General features: G+C 46.0%; 1 protein-coding gene across 1 annotated transcript in view; it reads right to left on the reverse strand.

Moving 5' to 3' along the window:
* Positions 1 to 11,235: 11,235 nt before the first annotated feature.
* The window catches only part of SLC7A5 (solute carrier family 7 member 5), a 60,128-nt gene continuing 47,145 nt past the window's right edge, over positions 11,236 to 24,218 (reverse strand). Inside the window, exons 4-10 of the mRNA XM_072636280.1 lie at positions 23,945 to 23,989; positions 19,323 to 19,446; positions 18,315 to 18,418; positions 17,853 to 17,949; positions 15,908 to 16,057; positions 12,578 to 12,755; positions 11,236 to 12,034 (exon numbers count right to left, since the gene is read on the reverse strand). Coding sequence (XP_072492381.1) covers positions 11,979 to 12,034; positions 12,578 to 12,755; positions 15,908 to 16,057; positions 17,853 to 17,949; positions 18,315 to 18,418; positions 19,323 to 19,446; positions 23,945 to 23,989 — 754 coding nt within the window. The 3' untranslated portion in view covers positions 11,236 to 11,978. The remainder of the gene's footprint in view (positions 12,035 to 12,577; positions 12,756 to 15,907; positions 16,058 to 17,852; positions 17,950 to 18,314; positions 18,419 to 19,322; positions 19,447 to 23,944; positions 23,990 to 24,218) is intronic.

Here is a 24,218-nt window from a genome sequence, read left to right on the forward strand (position 1 = left end):
TAGCTGTTTGTGTCTTTTCTCCCCCATAGTAGACTGTGAGATCCTTGAGAACAAGGTGTGTTTTTCTCCCCAGCACTTAGCAGAGTAGGCATTTCATAAATGCTTATTGGCCAACTGACTATTTGAGACTCTGAAACATGAGAACAAGCTATAGGTTCCCAGACTGGCCCCTTGATCTCCTAGATCCTCCATACCTAATCTCTTTCTGTGACTCATTGTTAATTAATGTAAGATAATCTTGTCACTAGATACCCCCAACAACTGTCATCCCAGCCCCCATGGGATTGAAGCTACAGTTCTTTGTTTTAAAGCCCCCAACCAGAAAAGACTCCCCATCTGCCACATGCCTGGATTCACAGCAGCTGTCTGAAGTTAGCCCATTGGATAGAAAGTATATGGCGGTTAGCCGTGAAGGCAAATGGGCCTGGAACAAATGGATGCTTGACTATAGTTATTTGTTACAAGGTAGGGCTTGCAAGGAAGGTGTGAGGCAGGAAGTGAATTAGTAGGAAGGAAGGAAGGAAGGAAGGAAGGGAGGGAGGGAGGGAGGGAGGGAGGGAGAAAGAGAGGGAAGAAGAGAGGAAGGAAGGGAAAGGAAGGAAGAAAGGAAGACAGGAAAGGAGAAAGGGAGGGAGGAAAGAAGGACAGAAGGAAGGAAGATTCAATAGGTCTGACTGAGATGCCGTGCCATATGAAGGGTCATCCAAATAGTTGGCCCAGCCCAATAGCAGGTAAGACCATCTTATAAAGACCTTCTGCACTTTGATTGAATGAGCCCAGTTGATCACTACAGTAATTCATCCATCACCAATGCCATGATCCACCACTTCATAGTCAACTTCTTGAGGACTCTGAAGAAATAAAAGTCATTAAGGCCCATTTCTCTGAGGTTATGAGGTATCTGAGCTCTGAGGTTATAAGTGCCTTGGGTGCCTATGTTTCTTATGTCTATATCTCATTACCATTTCACAGTTTGCATCCATTCCACCCCTTCATGGGATCTTTCTGTATTTTGGGGAGTGTGTGACCCAGATTTAGGAGGCATTGCTTTGTAATTACTATTCTTGCTATGTCAAATGTCTTCTCGAAGAACTCATGGAATCAACTGACTCACTGTACATGGGAAGTGCATCAGTGGGGGCTTGTGAGCTATATTGTTAGGCATAGTCATCCAGTGCTATCCCTTGAAGCCAAGGTAGCAGGTACATCTCTGGGGACCCAGTCTTCCAATTAGAGGGAGTTGCAATATATGATGAGTAAAGGACTAATCAAAAGAACATCATCAAAGAAATGAATGATTACAAAAGAAGATGGAAGGCTACATGGTAAAAACAAAGTATAGCAATTAAATGACCTCTGGGCTTCCCTGATACAATCATGATAGCAAGGGAAGGGAACGAAGGGCCTCTGAAAATTAGATGGACCCTCAGTAGAGAACTTACAGGATGATGGGAACAAGAGGGACAAAGGATGGGCAGGTTTCCATGAGCTGCAGTACTCATCACCTGAAGGAATGTCACATCATTGAGATCAGAGAAGTTCTTGAGCATTGGAGGCATCTCTCACTTATCCACAACAGTGGCATATAGTGTATAATCCCCCAATCATATTTAGCTTTGGAAAATAATGGGATGTTTATGGTATAGAGGGCAGAGAGCCGACTTTGGATCCAAGAAGACCTGGGTTCATATCTTGCTTCTGACACATACTAGCTGTGTGATGTTGGCCAAATCACTTACCTCTCAAAACCCTAGGCAACTGTCTACAGAGATGATAACCTGCACTGGCAGAGGGAGTTTCCTTACCTGGGAGTTCCTATACCAATAAAATCAGACATCCAGTCCAAAACCTTGTTAATTATCTTCCTAATTAGGTTATTATGATTAATAATAAGAGTTCAGGAATTACCTGAGGGCCATTATGGGAGGATGGGAAGGGAAATCAAGAACCTTTCTGGGGATTGGAAAGAATATTGTGGATTAAAAACAACAAACGTATTGGATATTCTGAAGTCAGAATGGTTGGTTCACTTTAAGATAATTGTGAGAGTTTCTAATGAACATCCCAATAATGTAATTTTCTTTTTTCCTGAGGAAGGAAGGAAGGAAGGAAGGAGCGAGGGAGAGAGTTAACTAGGCAGCTTCTGGCCATCAAAATTTACCTTTCTTTGTAGAGGAAGAGGGAGAGGAGGAGCTGAGTTAATCCGCTGGCTGTGTTTCCTTTCAGGCAGCTCAGACTATTTATTCACAAGTTGTGTTTGTCCTTTGTTTTTAGAAGAGAATCATGACGTCAGGGAAATGATGACATGACCTGCAGTTGACTGATTTCAGTGAGGAAGGGTCACCAACCTCACTTTCTCCTTCACAGCCATCTGGGTCCAGTGGTCAGACATTCATCAGGACAACTAGAGATGGCCCAGAGTGCAATGGGAGACCCTGGCCCTTTTAAGCTAAGGCCTTTTCAGGTTCTCACTTTGAGTGAGGTAATGCCCTCACTCAAATACGAATTATGCCTATTCAGTGAATAGGACTTTTTAAGAAGTGAGTCAAGGCAGGTTTTGGGTCTTAACCAATTCCTTAGCACCTGACCTCAGGCCAGTTGATGTTTTTATTTATTCAAAATATGCTTTCCATATTCTATATGCCCATGAAGTAATTTGGAAAGAAAGGCAATCTCTAACAGAAAAAAATCCCCTATCAAACATGCCCTTTTATGTTTTGGCCTTGCTAAAGTCATTTTTAATCTTCTCCTGAGAAATTGTCATCTCTTTATACTCCTTTTGTGCTGGTTTGGTCTGTGTTTGCCTAACCTCCTTGCCATGCTTGTCTCCTCCACAGTCGAGGCCATCAACTTCCAGATGACTGCTCAGGCTATGTACCCCTTCAACAGGATCCACAGAGGCAGGGACAGCTCTATGCCCCTTGTCAGCAGGAAGCAGTTTCAGAACTTGAGACCTTTTCCCTTTAACCCAAAAGAATTTGGATCCCATTTGTTTGAGGGGAGAATGATGGGGTTCAGACTCTGGGAACCTCCTTGAATCTTCCCACTTAATCTGACCTTTCATACTCAGATGTGTTACCCTTAACCTAGCCTGACCCTCCATTGTGTTACCTCTGGATTTCCCCATCTGCTTCCCCCCTCCAAACCCTGCATAGTCTGATACCACCCACAATTGCCTCCAGCTGTTTCCCACCCTTGATTACATCACTACTTACCTCAGTCTCATCAAGATCCTCCTTAGACCCTCCTCCCAGACTACTAGACCATCTCTACATCTTTCCCAGTCTTTTTGTATGTAAATTCCATCTTGCCTCCATGAAGGCACGCAGATTCAATCCAACTTTGACTCTGTCTAGCTGAGATTCTCTCTGGCCCGCTTGTCAGTACAAACATCACAAATGCTTAGGCTCCTTAAGAGTCAACCTAATATGGTGAATTTTTAATAAACTTTGTTTTACTTTGACTGGAAAAAAAAAGTGAGTCAAGGGATGTCTGAAACTGGCTTTATCATTTCAATCCTGATGTCCCCAACACAAAACTGGTCCTTTCCATATTCATTAGGCCATATTTCTCAGTTTTGCTCCCTTTCCCTCTGCAGCTCAAATCTTATCAGCTGCAGTTGCCTTTTCTCAACTCACAAAGATGACACTTCTGCCTTCACTGCTTGGCTCACTCCATTCCCTGCTCCTACAATGACCAGTACAAGGAGGGAAGAGAGAAAAATGCCTTTCTGCCCTACTTCTAAAATGAGGGAGGGTTGCTTTCCAGGAGTTGGGTGCTTATTCCACAGTTGCTCTTCTCTCAGTGGCCACACTCTAGAGTTGTCTCATGTCTCAGCTCCTTCTTAGACAGCATACCTTGCTTTTTAAAAGGGCCATTAGGAACATATAAAATCCTTGGCCAGTCTAGTAGTTAGCATTCCTATAATTCCATCAGTTTTGATCAAAGAAATCCTTCCCACCCTGTAAGTGTAAAGACCTTTTAATTACTTCATTTGAAACCTCAATTTCTTGTTTGTAACTGGCCCCTTATCTTCTATTTCCTTATCACCTAAACTGAAGGGAAATCAACTGATAAGAATTGTTCTAGCCAACTCCTCCTCCCCATACCCAAAATATATAAAACAAGGAAATATGAACTCTGAGTAAATGATCCTACGAGACTTAGCTGTCCAAATAGACTCAAAGAAAGCAGATGGAACAAAAAGGGGGGGGGGGAATTATGGAATTTGAAATTCCGGCTAGGTTGAATCCAGGCTTGTACAACTGCGATTCACTTAGGTACAGAGATTTATAAGTGGTAAGTCTCGGAGATCTATCCTTTCCCCTTCATTTTACAGAACAGGAAACTAATGCCTTGAGAAAGAGAGTGACTAGATTTCTAAGTAGCCCAAACTATAGCCTGGGCATATTCATTTGGGAGTTGTGATAAGGAATAGGAGGATTGACTAGGGAAAGTGGGGATATAATTGTGCAGAGGAGAGTCTGTCTGGTAGGGTGAGGACGAGGGAGGGAGCAGTGGCAACATTAAGGCACATGCCCCCTGTCTCCAGAAGATCACCAATGAGACAAAGGAGGATGCTAGGCCTACGGAAGGAATTTAAGGAAGTGCCCACTCCATGTAGGTACCATGGGGCAATGCACAATTGGTCCCATTCTGAATATGGGTCTAGGAGTGACTTGCCCCAAAGCACATCAGCACCCAGACTCTGTCTACAAATCCAGAAATTAAAAAACAACAACTAAGGAATGCTACCTCTTTCATAATAGAATAAAAGACATTTTTCTAGCAGGCTTTCTCTCTACCCAAATAGCAAAATATTAGAAGATAAAAGAGGTTACTGATGGGATAGTAAGGGATTTCCTTGTTTTCCCACCTTGGTTTACCAATTTTTTTAAACTGGCTCCGTCACTTCATTCCAGGTGTTAGTGTGGACCTTTAATTAAAGCTATTCTGGGAGGACACCAGTCCAAGGAAAGGCTTTGGGCATGATTTTCTGAAGCTCCCAATCTTCCTATCAGATGGGAGCATCTTTTCAGGGTTGAAAAGTATCTAATAAATGGCAGGCTACCTTGTGAGCCTATAATCTCGGAAGCCTGTGTTCTTCACACAAGGTTTGCATGGGGAGGGATTAACCAGCCACAGACTGGAGGCATGCTTTAAATACAGGACAGCCAGAGTGCAGGGCTGACTTGTACTGTGCTCCTTAAATTACAGTACGCAAAAAGACCGGAATGTCATTAACTCTTCCTTTAAAAAGTTCCTTCCTCTTTTCCCCTCCCTAGGTCCTTCAAATTTTAACCTTGGCTAGGTGGGAATGTGTGGGTGGTGATGCCAGGAGTTCTAAGTGGATGAACATACAAGTTTGAATTTAGGAAATAGGGTGTAATGGTGGGGGATATGAGGTCTCCAGTCTACACGTTATCAGGGAAACACCAGAGGCTCCAGATAAGAAATTGGTCCCTGTTTGGAACTGGGGAGGGCCATGTTTGTCTATGTGTCAATGGGGTAGAGGAATTTTAGAAAACTCTATCTAGAATTGGAAGACTTCTGATATTATTCACACCAACCTCCACATTTTACAGATAGGCCTAGAGGAGGATGGGATGCACCCAAGGTCAGAGTGATGATAAACATGAGAGGCAAGGTTGTGGATTGAGGATAGCCTGAAGACTAATAGGTAAATACTAAGGCCCCTTCATAGGGTCATAGGATTTAGAACTGGAGGAGACCCCAAACGCTTATGTATTCCAACCCTTTCATTTTACAGTTGAAGAAACTTGAGACCCACTACAGCCAAGATTCAAACCAGGGTCAGGCCCTCTTGTTTCAGTTCAAGCCGTACGATCCAAAAGCCTGGGAATAAACATGAAAGTATAAGGCAGGAAACCCCAGAAGTGATCACAGTAAGTGGATATACACACATGCCTGGAGCAGGCAATCCCCCCACTGTGCCTGGTCACTCCAGTCGTACCAGACTGCGGACTAGGGGATCTCATTAACATTTTCCTATCTGGGGCAGATCTCTGTTAGACCATTAGTTTCTGTTGGTTCCTGGATATTAATCATGTGTTTTTGCTGATAGAATGTAAACTCATACTGGTTTCATTTCCTTCTTTTTGTTCCCAGTGTCTGACACTTAGTAGGATCTTCATAAATGCTTTTTTAAAAAAAATTGATCGACTGCTCAAGAGGTCAAAGGGAACTGTTTCCTGTTGGAGTTGCCCTCTTCTTTAAGGGCTAATCCCAGTATCACTTTCCTGATAAAGAATCCACCCGTTTGACTCCAGTCATACAGTGCTGGTAGATTTGCAGGGCATCGGCAAGACAGGGAGGTCAGTGGGGCCAGAGGCTTTTCAGCAACTTTGCAGCTCGTGGGAGTGGCAGAAGTGGAAGGACCAGGACCCACCCATGTCCCCTCCCCCAGAAGAGGAAAGGATCCAAGGGCAAAGAAAAGATCAGACCCACAGCAGTGGTGTTAGAAATATGGACAGGCTCCTTTGCTAATTTTTATGTTAAAAAACAAAATAGAAACAAAACCATCCACATATAACAGATTGGTTAACAAGAGAATTTTTTAAAAAACTGAATCAAAAACCATGTTGTTTTCAAAGTAGAAATGATTAGGTTATTACTGGCTGCTTGGCTAATGCCAACCTTCAGAAAAATGAAAGAAAAAAGGAATGTAAATATATTAAAGCAACACGTAGGCAAATCATGGCTGCCAAGTCTACTCTTTAAAAATAAATAGTCCTACAGCATCTTTAAATTAGCAAGACATCAGAAAACGGGACAAGGCTTAGCCAAATGCATGATAGTGACCGTTAGATTGACTGTTTTCTTTCAATTTTAAAAATCAGCAACCGTAAAACAAGTCCCCAAGATACTTAACGATACTTTTTTCTTTTCAAAGAAACACTCAAAAAGAACATTTTACTTATTGGGCAATCGTCACCCCTCCTCCCCTCCCAAAGCTGTACTTTATAAATGACATTTAACAGCAGTCAGAGCCAAGGAAAGAGAGTAAAGGGTTTTTTCAAGGGCCCAGGGGGCTTCCTGTGGGATGATGAACTCAGAATGGAGTCTCGGAGGGGACCGCCACTGAAAGAACACTATGAGAAGGTTTTCTGGACCGTTTGCTGCCTTCTGATTCCATTTTCCCCACTAAGCCATGAGGATGTGGTCCAGCCCGAGGTGTGGGGTCAGGGAGCAAGGGGTCTTAAGTCAAGAGGTATCTTTCAAAACAACAGGGTAGTTTGATATCCCCTTGGTGGGAAGGGACCTACCATGGATTCACAACTTTGGAACTCAAGTTCCCAATAGTCCCATTTTCAATAATATGAATCTGCAAGTTTACTCTGGGAGTTCACTTTGGCTCCTAAGGCTCCTAAGGTGGCTGAACCTCTAAATTTGGAGAGAAAACTATCCTATTGGGGAAGTACTGCAAAAGTGGCAAGGAACTCTCTATCAATGTATAGGCATAACTTGATGAGTAGAGACTGGGCCTTTTATAGAGTAATTTTCAACCCCATGTGGTCATTCATCACTACTAACCATTAAAAATTAGAGAAGGCACAGGGTAGGCTGGGAACCGAAGACTTCAGGCATTTTGGGCTATGGGATCTCAAACAAATAATTTTATTGCTCTATGCCTTGGTTTCCCCAAATTGTAAAGACTAGACTAGCTGGGTCTCTAAAGTCCCTTCCAACCACACTGGGAATCTAGTGCTTTGCTTTAGAAAACATGAGACTGGATGAGCCTTTTGAGGTCATTTAAACACAAATTCCTCATATGACAGATTGTAGAAGTGAGGCCTGGGAAAGTTAGGCACCTAAGATCACACAAATAAATGATAAAACTGGGACTCCAAATCTAGTGTTTCTACTACTCGCCCTTCTCCTTTCTCTCCCTCTTCCACTGCTGCCTGTTCATAGCTGAAATGCTGAATCAAAACCACATTTTAAATGTACCTGAATAGGGTTACTTAAAAGCCCACAATACCCTGCATCATGAACTGGAAATACGACAGGTGTAAAGAGAGTTGTGCTTAGGAAGTGTGGGCAGGAATCAGCACCTTCTCATTGTAATTTTTTGTAGTATTTAAGGGGAAAGGGATCTGTCAGTAACATGGTCTTGAAGTCATGCTCAAACACAAGTACCCAAAAACTACAGTCAGCTTAAATTTTTACAAGGTCAGAGATCTTTCTTCTCTCTGTCCCATCCGTCTTGAAATTCCTGGAGTTACAGCCACCAACACACCCAGTTCCCAGTGACTGAGGTCAAGTGCCCATCTGTTTCCTCATTGAGGAGATCCAAGGGCAGCTTTAGCTTGGCATATGGATGCTGGTATTGGTCAAATCTGGCCATTAATTTACCTCACAGAAACTCCTTTACTCCGCACCTCTCTTAGGACTTGGTCTAGAGTGCCCTTTGGCTCATGAAGACCCATTATACTCACAGTGAATGGTCTCTACACTGATATGTCAATGTTCATCAGTATGTAATGCACTGAAGTTGAGATAGCAGTGGTGATGCCATCAGCAGGCACTCCTGTTGTGCTCACCCACACATCCTGTTAAGACCTCCCAGGATGGATATACCCACCCACTGCATCACTGGTAAATTCCTGGATCACACTGTGGCCTGTCTTCACTTATGATCTGGATGTGGGAACTGTCGTCAACAAAATAAGGAGGCAGGAACATTTCTGCCAAGAGGCTGTTTGCTAAAGGGGTGCTTTTTAATTTTAATTTTGGAATCACCATATGTTGGAAAGGATCAGTTTTTACCTTTCAGATTAGGAAACTGAGGCTCAAAGAAAAAGAGTCTTTGTAATACAGAGAATTAAACTCGTCTTCAGAAGGTTCATCCTATACAGGATCTTGGACTCATTCAGGACAGAATGGACTTTGGCCTAATGTCCACTTTCCAGTCTCTGGGTCTTTATAATGCCCTTCCAAACCACCCCTGAATGTCAATAGCCCCTCTTCTTTCCCCAGACCTTTCAACTTCCGGCCCAAAATGTGATGTATACCCTCTATCTTTCCTTGTCCTCTGCTCTCTCTCTGAGGTGTGAATCTTCCTCATTTCCTTTAATGGCCAGCCAGAAAAATCAGAAAAACCGGGATAATTTGAAAGACACTAGATAGACAAATCATGATTGACAGATGATGAATAATAAACGAATGATGCACATTGATGACAGATAAATGAGAGGCAGAGGATGTAGGCAGAAAGAAAGCACTTTGAGGTTCGCACGATCACCCTTTCATTCATTAATTCATCTGATCCTAACAATTCTGTACTGTAGGCTCTATGATCCCCATTTTGCAGATGGGGAAACTAAGGCTGACAAAGGTTATATACGCTGCCTAAGGTCACTAAAGTATGAAGTGAGATTTGAATTCATGGTTCCTGATTCCAGGTCCGCCTTCACCTATTATACAACACTAACTAACGAGTCATAGGCAAATGCCTCCTGCAGGGAATGAGATATAAGATGGAGCTTCTCAGTCTTGGAACTTTACCTCTAACTTGTTTGAAATTTTGTTTCTGATGCCCACGCCCAAAAGCATAGGTCTAGGAGCCATGAATCGGGTTCTACCCGACCAGGTACCCCATGTTGCTGAGTAGGTATTACCTGTGGCCTGGAAGCAACGTCTCTGTAATATTAGCCACAGGGTTACCATCCCCTCTGCTGTACACCCACTTAATCCTCTGGCTCAACTAAGAATAAGACATATCAAGGCAGGCTTGCTCCATCTCGTTTGTATGTCTCAAGCCCAACTTGGGGCAACGTTAAGAGACTGTTGGCTAGTCACCTGTCACTTTCAGAGCCTTAGTAGATTTGCCACCATGTGGCTGCCTGGGACTGGTGCTTACCTATTCATTAACGCCTTGCCCAGGCCTGCTTCCCGCCACAACTGGACAAGAGTTTCTACTACTGACCAATTTAACACAATTCAGAGCCAACACACCTTGCCTGGAAGGCTCCATACATGTCAGTTCTTTGTACCACTGAGGCTTCTGAGACACAAAGATCTAAGCTTTCCCCTTTCCCCTGAAGCTCTATGAAATGGTCACAGTTTCAGAACACAGTGCTAAATGCCAGTCTGCACCATCCCTTTCTCAGCCCCAGGCCCATCCTCTATTCATGAAAAGAGGGCAGTTTCACTATAAAAGGTCAGTTTTCTCATTCTGTGAGTTCCTAACAGAGGTAGCCACCATATAGGTTTCAGGGAAAGGTTAAAAAGATTTGCTCATGTGAGGAGACCCTATTAGGTTGGGGAAATGTATGACAGACATCTGCTAGGTATAATCAAGACAAATATAGTCATGGGCAAGGAGACAATTGTACTTTCACATGAGGTGGATTGTGAAGGTAACGTTTTTTCACTTCAAAGCAGCAGAAAGACAGGTAACAGATGTCCAATGGATGTGGATAAATAGCTAACAACTGGCTTAGGATGACTTGGGCTGTCAGAGGCAGCCCTCCCTGAGAAGGAAGCAGGGCACAAGGCTCTGAACTAAGTGGGCATTATCAAAAACCTACTCCTCTCAGCCCTCTACTGAAAAACAGCAGATCCTCTTAGCCTTGGTTCTGGAGTGTGTGCCCTTCAGTTGTAACTAACCTAGCCTAAAAACACCATGGTCAGCCACCTTGCCTATGTCCAACCCAGCATGGTGCACAGTTCTTTAGTTTGTACACCACCATTCTAGGCTAAGGCTCGGGATACTGTAACAGTGGAGTGACAGCTGCACTCCTGTATCTGTTTTTGACCCTTGGATGCCTCATTCTCAATGGGAAAGGCGCCTGGATCCTCTTTGGCTTGAGCTGCCACACATATGAATTTGTATTTCTGACTGTACAGGACCAGGCTCCAGGAATGACCTGAAGCCTTGGGGAGAAAAGGGTGGGAGTGGCAAACAAAAGTGAAATGAAAGCTGCTGAGCCTGGTCCAGTCAGCCCCTAGAGCCCTATGCCTCTCTGGACCTCCAATCCCAAGGTCTTGGGGGCTCCTTCCTCTTCCCTGGCATAGTCAAAAATCAGTAAAGCAGACAAAGAGCTGTCTTTGAGGGAGTTAAACTCACTGAAATCTCCTGAAGCACCTACTTTCATGCTGCAAATACAACAAGCAGCTGTTTATTCATTTAGTTTTTCTCTCTGGGCAGGGAAACTAGCCAGTGAGTAGAAACTACCTCCAGTCCTTAAGGTAAAAACAAAAATTCAGAGGTTCGGTTTGAACTAGTTCCATTTATGACAACTTAAAAAAACACAAACCAACAACCCAATATCATTGTGCGGTAACACAAAATGAGGAGCAGAAGCAGACCCTCAGTGGGAATCAGTGCAAGCCCCCATTTAAAATCAACATTGTATCAAGTCTCAGTAGTTCTGTCCACTTGTGCCCTGGAGTGTGTGGTCTTTGGAAGACCCCCTTCTCCAAAGTTACAAGACCACTGGAGAAGGGTCAACAAAGGAGTGCTGCTTGACCTGGAGTCAGTGTGTCGGTGCTATCCAGAGGTATGTGGGTACAGTTGGCAGCATTGAAAAAATAATATTCTCACTTGTAAAAAGAAATCGTATCGCCGGGTTCTACTAGCCTGAACCTTAAGTTAAAAATAAAATAAAATGAAGGAAAGCAAAAAACTCCCCCAAAATAACATCTACTTTCAGTCACAAATCCAAAGTCTTAATGCCTAATTCAGCAACTTGTTCCCTGTCCCCTCTGGGGGTCCTGAGGAGGTATCCAGGAGAGATTCGTTTGTACCGCGGGTTTATCTTTCAAAGCACCCTCAGCTGCCAGGCTTGAGCAGAGGAAGAGGGAAGGCTGGCCAGGTGGCTTCAGCCAGGCCATCGGGAGGATGGGATGAGGGAATGGACATTGCTGGCCTCACTTGTTTGTTTTTCTGAAGGGGGGTGGGGGTGTTCTTTCCAAGCGACATCCGTGAGTTCCCTCTCGAAGGGTCACTGTGCTCAGGACTCCTGTGGAACCACCTCCATGAGCTTCTGGCACAGGACTGTCGTGTAGACTGTTTGGGAAGAAAAGGAAACCAGGTTATGCGGAAGGACATGGGTGGGGGGCAGCCCGCCAGCCAGTCAGTCTGATGAGAGGTGAAAATCATTCCCATCTTTGAGGATATTCATCCCCAAAGGGTGATCAGCCAGGTCAGCCCATAGAGGTGAACATTTGTGCATACAGAGTACTGAGCACATGGGTGTGTCTAACGCTTTAATAGCAAGGAGCCACGATCCTATGATGGAGAGGGAAGGGAAGAGGGGGAGGAGATAAATAAGTGGATGGCACCTACTGCATGCCAGGTACTGCACTAAGCGCCTGTTATAAACATTTATCTCCTTTGATCCTCACAAAAATCCTACGAAGTCAGTGCTATTATTCTCCCCATTTTACAGTTGAGGAAACTAAGGCAGGTAGTGGTTGAGTGACTTGCCCAGGATCACACAGCTAGTAATGTCTGAGGCTGGATTTGAACTCAGGTCTCCCTGAACACTGGCCCGGTTTGTAACTAAAGACAGGGTCCAAGCCACGCACTGCGCTGGGTCTAGTTACTCACAGATGCCCTGAAGGAGCCACTTGGGCTTATTCTGCCACCAGACACCGATGAAATAAATAGGAATTCCCGTGAGGATGATGACGAAGCCAATCGCGCACTCCACTGGAGTTTTCCAGAAAGAGACAGCTATCAGGAAAAGGCAGGCCAGTATGAAGAAGATGGGTAACATGAGGTTCACCTGGGGGTGAGAGTAGACAAGCATATGTGCCCAGGAAAACAGTCCATGGAAAGAGCTGAGAGAAAACACGTCAGATGGAACCTGGCGCTCCCTTGCCACTTTCTGTTCTGGGCTAAGTACAGAGGCACTGGGATTCCCAACTTCTCAGGGAGACCCAAAAGTGAACTTTCACAAGTTAATATACACTGTCTTCCCCCCGACCCTCCCACCCCGCTCCTGCCACATACGCACATGCACATGCTTTTAGACTGAATGCCTGCTATGGGTCTGGCACTGTGCTAAGTTTCAGTACTCAGTATCTCATTGTATCCAGTCACAAACTGGGAGGTAGGGGCTCTTTTGATCCCCATTTTATAGATGGCAAAACTGAGAAAGATAGCAGGGAAGTGACTTGCCCAGGGTCACACAACTAGTGAGTGTCTGACGCCACATTTGAACTCAGGCCTTCCCTGACTCCAGGTCAAGGATTCTATCCACTGAGCCACCTGGCTGCCCCACTTGTTGGCAGGAAGTAGAGAAGCAAGAAAGTGAGCAATCATCAAACTGAGCCCCCAAATACCTCTCCAGAGTAAATACTTCCTAAGAGCAGAAGAGTCCAGCTTTGGCAGAGAATCTGCAGACCATGCTGGGCAGGGCCTAGAAGCTGTTTTCTCAGGTTCTAACTGGCTAATGTCCCCAGAGTGTGCTGAGGAGGAGGGGCTTTCAGCACTGATGAGGCTTCCCACAAAATGGCTTTCTCAGGCTGGAAGACAGCCCCTTGGGAAGGCTGGTCGCAGATTGGAGTCCTACAGAACAGGGAGGCTCCCGAGTCTCAAACACTGGACAGAGTTAAGAATCAGGAAGGCTGGGCTCACCTTGGCCGCTAACCACCACTAACCAAGGTTAAGCAACAGTAAGCAGGTGCCCTTGACCCTGTGGGAACCCTCATCCACTGGCTACAATACAGGTGATGCCTGTGGTTTTCTGTCAAGTCCCTCCAGATGATCTTGGATGGGAATCCTGTTTAGGTCCAGCTTGGCCTAGGGAGAAGAGACTCACTCCCCAACTCCCCCTACCCCCCACTACGGGCCTCAAAATTCTCTTCCCCCAGCCATCTTCACAGCCAAAAGTGCCCCCGAAGGATTTTCACTGCCTCCCAGTGGAACATCTGCCCTTCCCTTGGGGCTACAAGCTCCAAATCAAAGCCATCCAAAGGGTCAAGGGCCTGCCTCCGTCTCTGACACTCATGGCTAGGGGGCAGGTCTAGGTCAGTCCAAGGGAAAGCCCTACAGCCTCTGTTCCTGTGACCCGTCCCAGTGCTTACTGACAATTCATTTGGATTATATCATCATAAGCTAGAAACAGGATTCTGGGATGTCATCAAGACTTCTCAGGAAAAACCTCCTCCTAGGTATTCTGGCAGGCCAGAAGTGATGAAGGACCAAAAGCAGGGAAGCAGGGCAGGGGTGAGTGGTGGGAGGGTGTCAGCCTGCCATTTTGGAGGCCCATAGTGGGGAGAGGGGTGTCCCCAAAGTCTGCAGGCTTAGCCCCAGCAGGTGGAGCCACAACTCAAACAAGTCTGTATTTGCTTCCAGTGTGGATAGAGCGGATTCCCAAACACACAGGCAATGTTTGGAGAACTTGAGTATCTAATTTAAACAAATAGGAGCTGAGACCGGGGACACACCCACCGTTTGTCAGAACGCTACAAAACTTAGGATAAATTTTAGCTCCTGAAGTTAACAGGTGAGCACTACAATAGATCTGGCTGTCCCCTGAGCTGTGCTGGGGCCATAAGGAGCCCATACAAGAGGCAGGATCTGCACTAAAGGAGCTCACAAGGCTGCCCTGGCTTCCCTTATTTGGCTCCCTCTCTCTGCACTGTGCCCTAGCAGAGCCTACAGAATTCAGCTGAACAGGCAGACGTGTCTCAACGAACCCTCCAAACTGGGACATCTCCTCTTCCCTGGCTGGAGTTTCGTGGTCCTGGTGAATAGGAGACGGGCTCTAGGCCAGGAGTCCTGCCTACAAAGGGCATTCCCTGATGGCTGGTTTTCTTTAAGTTTTCCCTTCTCCCTATGCATCTCTGAGGCAAGCCCCCCACCCCATCTCTGGCAGGACAGTGTATTGACCACAATGGAGAGAAGATCTGGTGCCAAAACCAGAGGTGGAATGACCTGGTAACAACCTGGCCAAACCTTGATGAGGGTGGATGGGAAATGATTTCATCTTTTTTAGGGGAACTAGGGCAAGTGTGTCTGAAGAAGACAGTTGAATCATGCCCTTAAAACGTAGCCCATAAGAATCCCTTTTGGTGTTAACTGGGCACCCCCCCACCCCACCCCATCGAAGACACAGTGCAGCCCCAGGGCCTGGTCAGCATTAGGTTTTTCTCCATGGAATTCTGGTTTACAGGCCTCTTCTTTAGCCAGTATTTTCCAATCCAATGGCAAGACAGAAAGAGAATGGAGGGGTGGATGGGAGGGAGAGAAGGCCTGTCCTTTCCAAGATTTCTTAGAGGCTGAGGGCAGAATGGCCAAAGATAATTAGTCTCCATTAGTCTCTCTACAAACAGGCCTCAATCTTGACTTGGAGGGAATACATAACAAAGGCAAGGGATCTGTCTGTGGGACCCGTTGCCCAAGGAAACTCCTAACTTCTTTGCTAAGTCTGCCAACAAGGCAGGGGCAGCTTGTGAGTGCCCACTGTGAGATGGGCACCTGCCAATTAAGAATTGGATGGGCACCTTTCAGAGTGCCCCGAGAAGAGCTGCTTACTGCCTGCTTCTTTCCTACAAAGCCCATCGATGGCTCCAGGTACTGGGCTAACCTCGCCTGCCATGCCATGTGGCCTGGCCTTCTGCCCAGACAAGTGGAAAACACAACCTTTCACTTAGGGACAACTACCCAGGGAAATAAATTCATAGGAAGTAAAAGTCATTCCTCAAGGAACTAGAAAACCTTAATTTAGATAAAACCAGGCCCTCCTACCCTGTGGGGACTCAGCTGGGTCAGGTCCCCTTGACTAGAAGACGTTCAGTGAGGACTTGTGGTACAATTTGCAGAAAAACCAGAAACCCTGTTGAGTGAATGGAACTGGACTTTCCCAAACCGATGACAAACCTCTCTGAGCAAAAAAGGCACAGTACTAGGGAACAGCAGTGCGTTTCTCACCTTGATGGGTCTGTGCAGCTCTGGTTTCTTAAAGCGCAGCCACATCATCCCAATGATGGCCAGGGCCACACAAAGCCAGTTGAAGAAACTGAAGAAGTTGATGACGGAGAAGATGTCATTGGAGAAGGCATAGAGCAGGGTCATGGCGCACTACAAGGCACAGACAGAACAGGGTGAGCAAGCCCACAGGCTCAGGCTGTGACCACTGAGTGATTGTGATTTACCACTCTCACTTGTTAGACCGACATCAGTCTAAGAGACTAAACTTCATTGTTAAGATGTATTATTTTTAAGGAAAAACAACACACATTAAGGATAAAGTGTGTGTATATGTGTGTGTACTTGTGCAAGTGCACATATGTACACACACACACACACACACACACACACGTACACATCCTTCATCAACAAAAAGGGAAATTAGCTTATCCTACGAAGTGAACTAGGGAAACTGATGCTATTCTGGTTGTCCAGCAAGGCTAACGAGCACACCGGAGAGGAAACAATGTTTTCTTCTGGTCTTCTCTAAAGGAACTTTCGAAGATTTCTTGTTCTCATATGGCTTCCTTGGGTTCAAATCTCAGCTACCAACCCCCTCCTTCTACAAAAAGCCTTTCCTGATTCTCCTCCACCCCTCATTGCAAGTGCCCCGCTCCCTCTGCTGATTCTCTCATTTGTCCCGCCTGTCTATCTGTGTCTCCTCCATTAGAGGGTAGTTCCTTGAGAGCAGGGGTCTCTTACTCGCCTTTCTGTATAGGCCCAGAGCTCATCAGTACCTGGCACTTAGAGGGAAATCCATAAGTGCTCGGTGACTGATTCTCATCTCAAATAATGAGATTCAAGAGAAGTATGAAGACCTGGGTTCCAATCTTGCTCCAGGCCCAGACCATGCTAGAAGTCATTAACTACTCTGAGCCCAGGTTTCCTCATCTGCAAATCTGAAATAATGAGGGCATGGACTTCTCAGGGCATTTGCGTGGATCATTCTTGTACAGCCTCTATGAACCCCTAGCACTATCTAAATGGGAACCATTAGCCTGGGGGGTTCCCAGGATAGAGCAAAGAGGCCACAGGTTGGCTTCTAGCTAAGTTACTCACGATGGGAATGACCCTGGATTTAGAGTCTGAGAAATGGGTTCCAGTCCCAGCCCTGACATCCCACCAGGATGTGTCGCTAGAGAAGTCACTTTTTCCTTAGGGGCTGTACCACCTCCCACCTCCAGGCACATTCCCTGGTTGTGCTCCACACCGGGCATGCTCTCCCTCCTGGCTTCTCTGGTTCCCTATAAGTCTCAGCTGAGGTTCCCAAATCAAAAAGCTTTCCCTCAGAGATTCCCTCCAATTGGTCCTGTCTGTACATAACTTATTTTGTAACTTCAGCACTTAGCATAGTGTCTAGCACTTAATAAATTCTTGTAGACTTGGTGTAACTAAATGATCTTTAAGGTTCATTTCAGCACTAACATCCTATCATTTCTATGTTTCTATAAGAGCAGAAACAGTCTGTATTTGTTGCCCTGAGCTCAAAGCTGAACTCTGCTTCTTGACCATACCCAAACCATTCCCTTTCCTCAGTGGCCTCTGACCACTCATCATTTGTTTAAAATAAAGGTTTGGGCCTGGATCAGGAGTTCCCAACCTGGGGAATGAGAATGTATACACTCAGGGGATACATGAAACACATCAAGGGAAGAATGGGAGTATTTGATAAACAGGTATACTGTTACTGAAATGAACTAATCCCTCTATTTCCTTTCACATGGACCAAGGTATGGAAAGGGACACAGGGACTGAAGGAGGGGAGGCCTCCTGGACAGGATAGTCTGAGGTCCCTCCCAGCTCAGAAGGTGCAGGCTGGCCACTGTGACTCTGCGGGTGCCCTCCTTCCAGCCCAGAACTGGCAGTGCTCCTAGTCATGGTAGAAGCAGGTCTGTGGAAGGCTTACCGTGAAGATGAGGGATGGCACGGGAGTCAGGTTCTTCGGGTGGATCATGGAGAGGATAGAAGGCAAGTGGCCCTCCCTGGAACCTACAAAAAACAATCTGCAGGCAAGAGATGAGTCAGGCTTTTCTCTCCTCATTCTGGTAAGGTCCCTCACAGGAGTATGACCGACTCCCCCAGAGGTATGAAAGACAGTCAGAAAGCTATTATGAAGATCAGAGGCAAAGATCAGCCCAGCCATGCACAGCTCCTTCACTGTCTGGTGGCCATGTCCCTCCCCAAGGCCTCAGCCCAGTGCAGCCACTACACTATGCCCCAGCACAGCCACTGTCCACATTCTGACAATGTCTGGCGTCTCTTTCCTGGAAACATCATCTCACAGAGCCCATCTTCTGGCTCTGAATCTCTAGAAACGTCAACTGATTCAGTGGAAGTGGGAAACCTTTAGGACAGGCCAGAGGACTACCTGGAGGAGGTGAAAAGGGAGCCGTTGACTGATCCAAAGCATGACAAGCCCACGAAGACAGGGATGATCCAGGACATGACGCCCAGGTGATAGTTTCCAAAGTCCTACAAACAGAATTTGCAATCAGGAAACTACATCCCACAGTGGGTCAGGGTCACATCAGTGAGTGACAACAGAAAGAAAAAGCATAGAGATAGATCACCAGCTCATTTCTGGGCTACAGGCCTGTAGGTTCAGTATCTCCCATCTGTGAAATGGGGAAATCACTGGTGATTCATTTTTTTACTGAAACAAAGTCCTCAAGCAAAAGCTTTCATGTCCCTTCTAGTTCTAAGCCTAAAAATCACAGTCCTCAAGGAGGTCGTGAGCACGTATGAAAACAAGCTAAGAGCACCTCATTCTACGTGAGTTACTCAGTAGTCCTGCTGGTGTTGGGGTCTAACAGAGAACTCACTGGGAAGGTGGCACCAGTATGGCAGACAGGTCTTCCCAGGTCTCCTCCACCTCCTTCTGAGGCCAATGATAATGCAAGCAGCAAGCTGCACTGTGACCCCACTGAAGAGAGACCTCAGAGCTGACTAAGCAGCAGGAGGATGTGTTCAAACCTGCTTATGAGGTGAGGGTCACCAAATGAAGGCAGGATAAGGCCTTGGAAGAGGGGCCAAGTTCAGGGGAATTCACCTTCCCTTCTAGACGCTGCCTGAGTCAGCAGGGAGGAAGAGGAGGAGGACATCATCACAGCAACTCTGAAGGTGGAAAACTAGACAGGCTTAACGTGACTGCCCTCCCCAGTGCTCAGCTGTCTCCACAAATAGTGGACAGGCACTGGAGATTCAGAGGAAACCACTTTTACTACATTTACCAGACACCTTTGCTCCTAGGCCACTGATCTCCAAAGATAATGCTTCTTAAGAAAAGCCGATTCAATCCTCTGCCCCTGCACCAGCTGCCCAATCCACCTGAGGACATCCTGTCCACCAGAACTGGGAAAAGAGATAAAGGACATACCACAGCAACAGCTTCTGAACTCAGCATTTGCTCAGTGGACAAGGTGGTGAAGTAAGCCAGGTTTGTCAGGACGTACACTAAGGTGACCAGAGGAAGTGAAATGATGATGGCTAGGGGCAAGTTTCTGAAATAAGAATAGAGTCCCATGAGTGGTGGAAGTTTGACAGCCGCAAAGGGAGTCTGCCTTTTGGGCAGGTCAGCTAAACCATGAGGAGGCCCTGAGAGCCCAGGAGGGGCTGGGGAAGGGGGATCCCACCTGAGACTCAACCCCCAGTGTGGTTCCCTTCCAAGGGGAGCTTGAAGAATACTGGGTGTGCTTACTGTCTCTGTTTAAGGGCTCAGTGATTCCTCTGGCCGTCTGCATTCTCCATGGGGTGAGATAAAGGGAGTCATCTACCTTGGGTATCAGAGATAACTTGAAGACCCTGTGATCCACCCTGCTAGAAACGTGTTTATTGGGCCCTGATGAGCACACTGCATTTCAATGGGATAGAAACAAAGGAAGGGAAGTATGGGAATTTCTCTGACTCTCAGATTCCTCTTCCACAAAATGGGGGTGACCCACACGACCTACACTTACTTGCTAGATTGTTTTGAGAATAAAACTGACACTAAGCAATGGTAGGCATAAACACTATGTTATCCAGCTTATCATAAGACATTAATGATGATGATTCTGAAGAATCCACAAGTGCATATTCTAAACCTACAATAACAGACAAGAAGTGATATTGAGAATAACCCTAAGACTCTAAGAGATTTGAATCCTATTCCCTCACCATTAAAATCCAGTCCTAAAGCAGAAACAAATATACTATGCCAGGAGCTACAATGAGGAACTAAATGATTTGTATTTTAATGACTGCCCAATACCTATTTCTGTTCTTACCCAGTGTCTCAGCAAGGGTTTGGTAAAATAAATTGAATACAAGGCCCGCCTGTTATGTCTAACCCTACCCCAATTCTCTACCGTGCTCTGCTAATATATGACATTTGGAACTAAATAAGTCACTTTAACTTTGTGCCTTTGTCTCCTCATGTCTAACACCAAATTGGTGGGGGTAGGGGAGGAGCAAGGAAGTTACAAATCTAAGATTCTGTAAGTGGGGTCATATTGTCCAGAGAGACTGAGTTTCAACTTGTATAAGAAATAACAGGTCTTCCCCAGCACAAACATCTCTGCTTCTCGGTCCTAGCCCAAGGAGAGGTACTAGAAAGGTCACTCACTACCTTTAAATAAAGGGTCTACTAAAGATGGGATAGAAGACCACCTCCGTCTAGGACCTGCAGCTCTGAACGTGGCAAGATCACCTTCAAAGCAGGATGCACAGTTTCCTGGGGGTTATAAACAGTTCTCCCACTAGCTGCTGCTGAAACTAGGTGACCTGAATGGAAAGGAGCTAAGTGTGCTCCACCAAACACAATGGTTAGTAGAGCATAAACAGAGAGTCAGGAAGACAGCGGTCTGAATCTTGTCTTTGGGCGCTTACTAAAGTGTGCCCCTGGGCAAACCGATCAACATCTCTAGGTCTCAGTTTCCTCATTTGTAAAATGAGTATAATAACAGCATTTAGCTCAGCTGTTATGAGGCTTAAACAAGATACATGCAAAGTGCTTTGTAAACCCTAAACTGCTACAGAAATGTTTGCTGTTGTAACCACCTCAGGGGAACATAAGCCACGGAAGGGCAGATGCTGAGAAGCCTGGGATATAGGCTCTGGCACAAAGTAGGTACTCTGTAAATGCATTTTGAATGGATGAGCTAAATGGTCAGGGAAAAGGCTGGCTGGTCACTTGCAGTACTGGGTCTTAGAACTTAGCCAGCAACTAAAATGACATAGGGGGGTTGAGCTCATTAAGAGGAGGTATGAAAATGAGCTGTGACGGTTCATTCTGATGACAGGAGGCCATGGAACAAAATGGAAAGAACATCTGACTGGGTATTCCCCTGGGTTCCAGTCCCAAGCCTGGCACTCGGTATATCTCTGGCAAGCTGCTGTTTGGCATACACACGACAATGAACGTTGGATACGAAGCCCAAGGACATGGGCTTGAACCCCAGTTCCCCTACTTACTGTGTGATCCTGGGCAAGTCCCTCCACCCCAAACACTTCACTTTCTTCATTTATAAAATGTCTGGGGTAGGCGGGGCTAGCCTTGAGGACTGCTCAGGCCCCTTCAGCCTCTTAGGGTACAATCCTTCTTAGGATCCTCTCTAGCTTCAGTTTCCAGGGTTGTCATAAGTATAAGAAGGTACATAAAGTCTTCTGGAAACTATAAAACGCTACAAACAAAACTCTGAAAATTACTGTTTATAGCCAGATTTTATATAATATGTAGATAAAGAAGTCCAATATTCGCACAGCCCTAGACCAGAACGAGAGAGACCTCGGTCATCCAGTCTGACTCTCTCCATTTAGAAATGAGGAAACGGGGGCTGCAAGAGCTACAGTGACTGCCTAAGGTCTCATACACACTGCAAGGGGCAAAGCAGGGGCTTGAGGCCCAGAAGGAGTGAAAGCAAGCCCACGAGGCCCCTTCCAAACAATGCAAATAATGTGCCTGTGAACGGGCAAATCTAATGTACTCTAGCCACAAAGTACTTACCAGGATGTGTGAAATCTTTTTCCTCAACCCCGGGGCCCTCAGCCTTGCCCTCTCCCCAGCTCTCTGGGCCCCTGCTTTCTTCTATCAGGCCACCAGCCTCCTTCTGCTCACTTTCCCTTAACCCTGGATCTCATCTTTTGTGTCTTGCCCAAAACAGCTTGTTATCAGATGGTGAAACAAAAACCCCAATCAACCTTCTGTCCCCTTGGTAACTTCCCAAAGCTGGCCTTCTGGAGTGAGGGGAATGCACAGAAAGACTGAAAAGCTGTCCCCAACCCAGCCATCCTCAAGTCCCCCTGCTTCCACTGTCAAAGCCTTTCCTGGACCACTCGATCCAGACCAGTGATCATGCACTGTCTAGTCTCACATGTGTGCGTGTGTGTGCGTGTGCGTGTTTTCTCACTTCATCTAGACAAGGAGCTCTTTGTAGGCAGAGGCCCCTATACTGCCTCAAACTTCTCTGTCTCCTCCCACAACACAGAATAGGGCTGACTACCTTGGTTGTACTTACGCCTTGCTGAGTAGAGGTGTAGGACAGCTTTGGCTGAAATCCTGGACCTGCTAACTCTGACCTTCTCCTCTGTAAAATGAGAGGGCAGGTCTATATGACCTCTAGGGTGTTTAGGGGTAGCAGCAGCTACTTCTGAGTAAGAGAAGGAGAATGACAGCTAGCTGAGAACTGGCAACTTTCCCCAAAAATATAGTCCTGGCAGAGCTTGACACTAGGTGGAAGGGAGCACAGGAACCATCGAGGTCACCTCGTACTGAAGGTCTCACTGCTGTGTGCTCGGTTGAACAGTGACTTGTGCAGGCCCTCAGACTGCTCTCATGCTTAAGGCTCCCTCCCTTTACACCTCCTCAAAGGATAGGAAGACTAGCCAGGCCTGGAAATGGAGACAGCTGCCTGCCTCCCTTCTTCCTTCAGCTTTTACTTTGGTTTCCTTTCTTCCAATGGGGGTAAAATGGCTCAGAAATCCTCGGTGGGTCAGTCTTTTAGCAAACATGCAAGACAGTAAATACTTCTCTATTTAAAAAAATAATCTAATGAGAGATCTCCTTGTTTTAGCCGTTTGGTGAGAACACTTGTCTCCTGACTTCCAGACCAACCATCCCTCCAACCTGACCTGCCATGAGTCCTGAGCTCAGTTCAGCTGCAGCCTTATCAGAACCTCACCCAACTCTCTGAAGTCCACGTTCCCAGGGCCATTTCTGTATTTCTTCTGGTTGGTTTGCCTACCTGGTCTTTCCTGGCTGTGTGCATTTGTGACTTTGAACACCAAATGTTAACAGGGTGGGACAGCTCCTCCTTCCAAGGAGAGGTCAGGAGATGAGGTCCCATCCTTGGGCCATGTACCTTGTCTTCTCAGTCTTGCACCCAAGATAGAAAGCCAGTGGTGATCATAGGATCACAGAGACAGAGCTGTCTGCTCCAACCCCCTCATTTTATGGATGAAGAAACTGAGGCCCAGAGAGGGCCAGTGATTTCAGGGGGCACTGCAGTGCCCAGAGCACCAAGCCTGGGGTCAAATCTGGCCTCAGACACTCACTAAGCTAGATGACTCTAGCTAAGTCCTTTAACCTCTTTTCTGTAACATGTGAGGAATAGCAGCACCTATATCTCAAGGGTGGTTGTGAGACCCAAACATTTGTAAAGCATCTTGCAAATTTTAAGATGCTACATAAATGCCAGCTGTGACCCACTGAGTTCTTGGCAAGGGGGTGACAAGAATCCAAAGTTCTTTCTGCTAACCCCAGACCATCTGTCCTAACCTCTCAGTACCTCAACTTCCAAGAAGAGGGCAAATGATTTTATGAGAAAAGGAGAACTGAAATGTGTCAGGCTTGGGGTTTTAATAAGTTTTATTTTATCCTTCTGGACACAGAATCCTACAAAGTCTCATCATGTACAGAGTTAAGCCCAAATGCCTGAATCTTGGGCTCCTTTGCAGAGAAGACCAGATTGTCCTATGGTTCATAAAAGTCATAATCACAATGTCTCCATTCATTAACCTTACCTGTAAGGGTTAATCATCTCCTCTGTGACAAAATTCAAATAATTCCTGAAATTTAAAAGTTAAGAGTTAAATATTTCCCTTCATTGGGGTCTTCAGAAAGCCAAAGAAATCAACAGACATGGGGGAATGGGCTAGAAGTAGCTGCCACAGAAGACATCCCTCCCACCACCTCTATGGCTCAGACTCAGTAAGAAAATGGGCTCCAGGGTCTCAAGGGCTGAGAATAAACCCTCTGGATATGACTTGGTTCCAATGGAGGGCTGTCCTGTCTATC

Source organism: Notamacropus eugenii, chromosome 1, assembly GCF_028372415.1.
Source record: "Notamacropus eugenii isolate mMacEug1 chromosome 1, mMacEug1.pri_v2, whole genome shotgun sequence".
NCBI classification, from domain to species: Eukaryota; Metazoa; Chordata; class Mammalia; order Diprotodontia; family Macropodidae; genus Notamacropus; species Notamacropus eugenii.